The sequence below is a fragment of the Dipodomys merriami genome, unplaced genomic scaffold (genome assembly GCF_024711535.1).
Source record: "Dipodomys merriami isolate MVZ:Mamm:240054 unplaced genomic scaffold, mDipMer1.0.p SCAF_36, whole genome shotgun sequence".
NCBI lineage: Eukaryota > Metazoa > Chordata > Mammalia > Rodentia > Heteromyidae > Dipodomys > Dipodomys merriami.
In genome coordinates, this window is record NW_027205159.1 from 13,892,855 (window position 1) to 13,901,925 (window position 9,071).

The window sequence follows — 9,071 nt, forward strand, 5'->3', positions numbered from 1 at the left end:
ACCTCCAAGAAGCAGAGGTGTGAGCCTAGGCAGTCCCAGCTGCTTTCCTCATGCTTGCTCTTGCAAGAGCTGTCCTAGAATCATAGGACAGGAATCTTGCCCAGGATATCCTGGACCAGCGAGCTACTATGTCTCAGTCTTTGGAGTAAGTATAATTATAGATGCATGATACTGGCACTGGGCTGAATGTTGAAATATTGAAATGACATTCCAGACTATAAACGTGGAAATACTCTGCCTTTATTCAAGTTTATTTTAATCTTGAATAGATATTCACAATAGTTTTATTTTGAGATTTTTAAATACTTTGTGCATAAATTTCATCAGCAAGTAAAGACAGTTTGCCACTTCCTTTTTCTGCTTCGGGTCTTTTGTGCTTTTTTTCCAATTAGTTTTAGCTTTTCTTATTGCATTTGGAGAATCTCAGTACAATATTAGGTACAGAAGGTAATACTGAACATTTCATACTTTAATAAAACTTGAGTGTTAAAATGCTAAATAACTATATTAATGAGTACAAAGTTTGTTGCAGGATTTTCCTATTTATTAAAACAGGTATTTTCCATTACTCCTGGCCTGCTGATATGTCACGGATAGCTGTTGACTCTATTAGAAATATTTTTTCACATAAATGGAGACAGCCTATAGTTTTCCTCTTTAACTCAATCAGAATGATGAACACAGAGATCAGTTATCTAATTTTAAAAGAGATTTCTGCTTGTGGAATATATGCGACTTGATCAACATAAATTGCCTGAGAAAAATGAGGAAAATGAGAGAGAGAGAGAGAGAGAGAGAGAGAGAGAGAGAGAGAGAGAGAGAGAGAGAGAGAGAGAGAGAGAGAGAGAGAGAGAGAGAGAGAGAGAGAGAGAAGCAAAGTAGGAGATGGAGATGAATGGAAGGAGAGAAAGGGAGGGGTGAAAGGAGGATAAATTTAGTTTATTTCTATTTTCTAAATCCTAGTTCCACTTAGCAATCAAGCTGAAATTATCAAGAGAAACATTGAATACAAACAACACTGTTGGCACTGGGTATCCATCCATTCTGTGCTCTCCCCTTAAGGTACACTGAAGGTGAGATGTTTCTTGAGCTTAGTCCCTCTGTCCTCCAGACCAGTTCCCACCAAGAATCACTGAATCACGTAGCTCACTGAATCTTCTCTGTTTTAATCTCAAGAACCTAGGAATCTTTGATAGTCACTGAAGTCTTTTATTTATAAAGAGAATAATGAAGAAAACTCAAGATAAAGCAGATCTTCATTAATTCAGAAACCCTCTGATTCTCAAATTGACAAGTGAACATATGCATGCAACTTATGCATCATATTTATGTATATATACCTAATGCATAAGATACAGTACATAATAATTAAATATAAATTATATAAAATATATTATGTGTTATTTTGTATATATGATGTATTATTCGATATTAGTCTATGATTTTTCTGATTTTCCCTATTTTATTGTTTTCACGATTTTGTGAAGGTGATACGTAGAGGGATTACAGTTACAAAAGTAAGGTAATGAGTAGGTTTCTTTTTGAATAATGTCACCCTCTCTCTCATTATCTCCAGTGTCTACCCTGCCAACTACTCCCCAAGCCCAAGGTGTAAATTTCATTTCCAATATATTGTCTAATCAGTATTATTGTCACATTGTTTTGTTATTATATGTTATGTCATTTACATATCTTCTTAAGACTTACCAAATTTTTCAACCATTGTATAGGTGAACTTTTCCATTTTACAAAACATTGTGCTACTGATTATAACTTTACCTGGAAATATATCCAACTAATCATAAGGAATAACTTGGGGAAAAAACTCACTCTGAAAGAGTTTCTATGGTGGGTATTGAAGTTTCCTCTACTAAATATAATGAGTTAAGTATTAGGGAAAAGGTATACATAAAGGTGAATTACAAGCAGTAAAAATGACAAACATACTGCATCTCTCTTTTATAGGCAATGTTCTAACAGTGTATGTAGGAGGAAATAGATTGAGCAGGTGGAGATGTGTTGTGATTAAAGACTTCAGGGGTTTGTTGACATTGAAGAAAATACTTAGGATTATGAGATATCTGATCCTATGAGTGAAAATAGCCAAGGGAAAATTGGTCCATGGATGGAAGAAGGTAAAATCCCAGGGAAAGATACAGCAAAGTGTTCAACACTACTGTAACAGTTACACAAGAGGATGCTGAAGCTTACAATTAAGGAACTTAGCAGCTGCCACACTCCATAAAGCATGGAAGGGCGGGGCCACCAGGGCACATTGTTTGACCTCAGGCTCACAGAATAGCAGCTGCATTGTGTCTATGGATGTGCATTTTACCGTCAGTCTGCAGAGACATACATGGAATAGAGTGGCACAGATGAAATGGTTTCTTGAGACACATGTTGCAGATGGAAAAGGAGAGTTTAATTTTTATTCAGGAATTAGAAGACAGACAGGGAGAACATTCAGACCCAGAGAACTTAAGCCAAAGTAAAGAGCATATCACACTGTCCTTCAAGACATGCATGGTTGAAGACCAGCCAACCAATGAGCACAACTTGAAGGAGCAGGAAAAACCCAAGGTGGGTTCTAGGTAGACCTGATTTTCAGACTGCTAAGTAACAGAGAGCCTGAGATCACTGTGATTTTTTGCTCATAACAATTGCTGCCGAAGTGGCACTGTGGCTCAAGCAGTAGAGTGCTTTCCTTGAGCTGAAGAGCTGAGGGACAGAGTGCCCAAGCCCAGAGTTCAAGCCCCACGACCGACCAAAAAAACAAAGAACAAACAAAAAAACAATTTCTGCATAATGGACAATTGTTTGGTTGGCAATATAGTTTTAGTGTCTCTGTTTTTTAGGGTTCTCTACAGTAACTTTTAGATAAGGTTTTCACCTTGTTTCCTGGAATTTTCTTCAGCGTTTTTCTAATGTTAGGTTCAAGAAAAATTCACTGCCAATTTTAACTTTGGGTGAGTCACATGTTGGTGTATGCTTTTAACATTGCTCATTGCTACCATGAGATGACAAGAAAACAAATAAGAAGAATATGAGAAGTCCAGGCATGGTGATACATGCCGTGTACTTTCAGATATAAAGGACAAAGAGGTAGAAAGATCTCAGCCTAGGGACAGCTCAAGCATTTTTTAAACATTCCAGATAATATCAGAACAATGAAATAAAGCAAAAGCAGTTGGGAGGGTGGCTTAGTGGATAGAGTGCTGGCCTAGCAATCTGAAGTCCCTGAGTTCTAACTGTAGTACACTCAAAAAGAACTGTGAGATAAAGAGAATAAAAACTGTAATGATATACAAGAAAGATTCTATGCAAATACCATCAGGATAATTTACAGTAAAATGTTGATATATCAATTTGAAATATCAAATCATCAGATGCAAAGTTATCCAAACTATGGACTAAGCATGTGTCTCCCTGTTTTGCAGTCTAACAGCATCAAAGGTACATCTCCCATGCTGGACACAGATCATTCTGAAACCAGATTTTTAACATTTCAAAATGCAGACTCCCATATTGTCTGGCTACTCACTCCCAAATGCCAAATACAGACATAGTGAAGGGAAGAAAAAGGGGGTTTATCATGGTAGCCATGGGAAAGGAGCATTTTAATATTTATCCACCATCTTTGGATAAATCTTGTGACTCTTATTTCCATGATTGATAAGCAAAAAGCCAGATGTGGAGATGTGGTTCCAGTGGTAGAACACCAACTTTGAGAGAAAAATCCAAACAAGAGTGAGCAGGAGGCCTTGAGTTCAAGACCGTGTCCTAGAACTGAAATAAAAAAATTGAATTTACAGGAATTAGAAAAAATTGAATACATGATTTGTATTGAAGATATTATATGCTTAGTCGTAAATGATAAATGATGTAGTAAATGATAAAGTAATATATTTGGTTCTATTGGTGTTTGAACTTGGGGTTTCCTGCTTATTAGGCTCTAGAACTTAAGTCATTTCACCATCAGTTTTTACTTTAGTTTATTTTTCAGATGATTTGTTGTGATTTTACCTGGCTTGGTCTTCTATTACAATCCTTCTAATTTCACCTCCTGCATAGCTTCAGAAACATATACCAGGTGCTACAACTTGTTTTTGAGTTGAGTTTCACTGCTTTCCAGGACAGCTATGAATGAAGCACAATCTTAAAAATCTATGCCTCCAGTTTATCTGGGAATGCAGGCATGAATTAATTACCATGTCCAGCCCTTCAATGAAAATGCTTTTAAGAACCTTATTACTAAGCTAGGTCCTGGTGGCTCACGCCTATAACCCTAGCTACTCAAGAGGCCGAGAGCTGAGGATGACAGCTCAAAGCTGGCCCTGGCAGGAAAGTCCTTAATCCTTAAGACTCTTATCTCCAAAAACCACCAGAAAAACAGAAGTGGTGATGTGGCTCAAATAATAGAGCACTAGCCTTTGGCTGAAGAGCTGAGGGACAGTGCCCAGGCTCAGAGTTCAAGCCCCATAACCCACCAAAAGAAAAAAAAATGAAGAATTATTTGTAATATGTTATATTTCATATAAAGATGAAGAAAAACAATTTCACATTACAATATAAAAGAAATAAACTCAACTAAAATAAAAGCACACAGAGTGTTATACCCAGTAGCCAGTGTCCAGCAATGTGACAGCAGGATTAGGGATGCTATATTTCTTTTAGCATTTATTCTTTTGTTAATTCTCATTTGAGGTACAATATCTATTGTATAAATATTCAAAGCAAATGGGTGATGAGAAGGATAAGGAAGATGAAATTATGATACTGTAATAGGAAAAGGAAAATGCAAAAGTTGAATAAGAAGCCACTCTCCTGAATGATCAGCTAACCATACAGCCAGGCCACTAGGTAATTTGTTAAAAATAATATAAAAATGTAATTCTGGAAAGTCCAGGTGAATATAATTTGATTTATTGAAGATTGGAAACACTTCTTAAATAATAAATTAAAATTATACATTATACATTATAAATTAAAAGAAGCAACATTCATTCAGATTTCATCCACAAGACTCCAGAACTATGGGACCAGAAATATCACTGAGAAAGAAGAAAAAGAGCTGAGCCATTAAATGGTATATCCTAACAACATTCAAGAATTCCTAAATCACATTGACTTCTTTGCTTTCTTTGGAATCAGGAAGCAAAATCGTATGTCAAGCATCACACTTCTTTTCTTACAGAATGCCCATCCCATTACAGAAAAAATGTTTACCTCTTTATTCAAATAAGCTCTTAAGATCTAGGATTTAGGAAATCTATGATTTAGGAAAGGTCAGAGGGCACCCTTCCTCTATGACCATCAACCAGGTGTAGCCCAGAACCTAGGAGATTAACAATGGAGAGAAGTTTAGATCAAACTGGAACTGAGAATTTGAAGATGTTTCTTCTTTGAACGTTAATTCTTTCTGCTCAATAGCTCCCAATAATAACCAGGAAGAGATACAACTTGTTAAAGCTCTTTACCATAATACCTGATCTGGAAGAAATAGTTTAATATTAATGTTTGTAGAGCTCATAAACTTCATAGATTAAAATGATGATGATAATCATTATGAAGGATAAAATGTTTTTATGACTTTAGATACATATAACTATGCCACAGTACTGTGAAATTTATGTTACTTAATCTCAATAAAGAAATCTTTTTGAGGAAAAAAGCTCTTTATAAATACTTGCTCAAAAGATCTTGAGACTTTAGTTTCTGTGAAATTGAATAGTTCATTGACTCATGACACATACACGAAAGAACAGCATCAGGTCCTAGGGTAAGTTCCTGTATTCACCAGTTGCAAGGCTGAATAGCAGTAGGAATATGTTTCACATGATATAAACACCTAGGCTTTACAAACATTCCCTGAAATGATTCTATATTAGGTAGAAGTAAAACAGGTTAGATTTCATATACAGAAGTAAAATATGGCTGTTTGTAAAAATGTACTAGTTTATGGATTGATTGGGGTTTACAGTCCAGAAATTAGTTGTTACTAATATTCCTAAGTTATGTATTGGTTGCTACTCAGGTTTTAATATTTCAACAAGCTTTCAGGAAGGTTTTGTCAAACTTTCAGCCTTTGGACTTGCAGCTTTTAATTGATTAACTTCCCTAATCTTTCCCTTCTTCTTCCTCTATCTTTTAAAATTTAGGACAATTTTGATTTTATTATAACTCATTAACAATGACTGAACGGCAAGTATAACACAAGAAAGACTAACTGAATCTCTAAGGCTGGAAGTCCAGTGACACTGAAGTCTCTCCAGTGAGACCTAAGGAGCATTGGCATCGAGGATTTTGAGGCCTTTTAATCCAGACATGGTGGTAGAATTCAAATTCAGAGGCTACTATCATATAATGGAAGACTATATCTCACTATCTCATTTACCCATAGATTATTCCTGAAAAACACACCAGGATGCTATGTCTTGATAAAGAATGACAGCCATGGAAGATGATTGAAAATTTATATCCTTCTAGTGTATAGTGTATCCTTCTAACGCTGAAACTACAGAGAAAATAAATCTCCAGGGTGCCTCTACCCATTTGGTCATAGAATGGACCCATAACTAGCTTATGTCAAGGACAAGCAGACAAGGTCAAAAGCTATATACATATGACCAGATGATGGTAAGCAAAATGAACCCCATGATAGGGACCCAAGTGGTTTTTTGCTTTCTTGCTATTGTTTCTAACATACTTATAATTTATCATGTGATTTTTTTTTTGTTTCTCTGTATCTTTCTCACCCATACTATAACCCCTGTTTTCACTGTATCTGATGTTGGTGCACTGCATCTTTTTTTTATTTTTTGGTCGGTCTTGGAGCTTGAACTCTGGGCTTGGGCACTGTCCCTGTGCTCTTCAGCTCAAGGCGAGTGCTCTACCTCTTGAGCCACAGCGCCACTTCTGATTTTCAATAGTGAGAAAGAAAAAACTAAAACACTGTGTCCTTGTCTTGGGCTTCATTTGGCTTAACTTCATCTTATCTGGTTATATGTATATAGCTTTTGAGCTTACCTTGATCACAGTTAAAGTCATTTGCTCACAGGAGAGGGCCTAACCCTCCTGGTGTCTGTTTCTGTCTCACCTGACAGTTTGTCTCTCACCACTGCACCCACCAGGATATTTCCATATTGCTCGCTAGGGAGGAGCTTCTCTGAAAGTCCAACATAAAAACTCAGCTCTAAGTTGCCTGGACTGACCAGGACTCCTTACTCTCAAAATGAGGTGCCCTGCTCAGCTCCTGGGGCTGCTCATGCTCTGGATCCCAGGTAAGAATACACTAGAGCTGAGGAAAGGGATGGGGAGGGGCTGAGCTCTGTTGCCACTGCTCTCGATGTTTGTTGTATCCAAATGTGAGATGTGCAGATTCGTCCTCCTGGATGGAAATGTGACATATGTATCTGTGAGATTGAGGAAGATTCCCAAAGCAGCAAGGACCTGTGCTCTGGTTACAACTAGATAGTGGGATGGTGCTGGCAAATTATAGAGATCCCTTACAGGCATGATTTAGAAGCATCATATTCTGTGAGTGAGTGAGTGTGTGTGTGTGTGTGTGTGTGTGTGTGTGTGTGTGTGTGTGTGTGTGTGTGTGTGTGCGTTCATTGTGTATTTTATGAACATTTTGATGCATAAAACAAAAATTTAAAAATATTGCATGAAATAAGAAAAGATGCTTATGAAAATATCCTATGATGCTTATAATTAACTGTGTTCACTTCTCTCATTATTTTAGGGTCAAGTGGAGATGCTGTATTGATTCAGAATCCAGTTTCTCTGACCCTCACCTTAGGAGAGCCAGCCTCCATCTCCTGCAGTTCTAGTCAGAGTCTTCTGCATAGCAATGAAAACACCTATCTGGATTGGTTCTTGCAGAAGCCAGGCCAGTCTCTACAACTCTTGATCAATAGGATTTCCAACCAATATCCTGGGGTCTCAGACAGGTTCAGTGGCAGTGGATCAGGCACAGATTTCACACTGGCAATCAGCAGGGTGGGGCTGAGGATGTTGTAGTTTATTACTGCTTTCAACATACACATGGTCCTCCCACACTGATACACCCCTGAACTAATACCTTCCTTCTGAGTGAGACAGCTGTGCTCCTGTGTTGCTGTTGTGGGGAATCAGCAGAGCAGATTGTGTAAGTCTACTAAGAAAGAAAATTGTGTTGTTAAGATGAAAGTGACTGAGTCCAGAAGAAGACAATTTGATAATTATACTACATACAATCTACAAAGACTAGTAGAACAATCATAGAATTACAAATAAGGAGACTTCAGATAAGCCATTAGGTATTTACTGAAAAAACTGTTTCATAAGCTATTTATTTATTTATATTTTAAATATAATTTATAAATTATAATTATAATGTAATGGTATAATTATAATATATTACATATAAACATATAAATTATAAATATATAAATTTATATATTTTTATATATTTATTTACTATATATTATATTTATAGCTGTTTATAGCTATCCAGTTTATAGCTATCAACTGTTGTATGTGATTTATTTTTCATTTGTAATCAAAGTTAAAATACTTCCATCAAGATGTGGTCCTGCTCCACAACTATAGAGCATACTGTTATTTCTGTTCAGAAGCTGGAAATCCAGTTGTGTCTTTTCTAGCTTCTACTGTTTGTTGGGCAAACATTGCCTGGTCATCAAGCTCTTAGAAGTGTTTGGTTACTGTCTCTTAGCTGGATCACCCTGAAGAAGATACAGTATTGGACTCTGCACTCTGGTCTCTGGCCTTCTGTGTCCTGGGCTCTGTCTCTAGTTAAGACAGTTGATAGGAACTTATGCCTATCCACTCTTTCTCATCACAGTCAGCAGAAACTGAAATGGTAATGGCAAAGAATAAAATTAGGGAAGGTTTATTTGCTCTTCCCGCAAGAGGGAAGGCAGGAAGCTTTGTGACACTTGTGTGTATTCGAAAACCCAAGTGTACTGAGTTAGCCTTTGCATGACTGACCCTCTCTGTCTCTAAGCCACCTTTAATCATCAAGTGGCCATCACATCATCAAAGGTTCTCTGCAGTACTGATGTTTTGAT

The 9,071-nt window shown here is 36.9% G+C and overlaps 1 gene segment (V, D, J or C); it reads left to right on the forward strand.

The window, feature by feature from the left end:
• The first annotated feature begins 7,231 nt into the window (after positions 1-7,231).
• On the forward strand, positions 7,232-8,800 carry LOC138804364 (immunoglobulin kappa variable 2D-29-like). The segment is given in 3 exon segments: positions 7,232-7,280; positions 7,745-8,001; positions 8,717-8,800. Coding segments are annotated over 3 exon segments (390 nt in total).
• Positions 8,801-9,071: the final 271 nt, after the last annotated feature.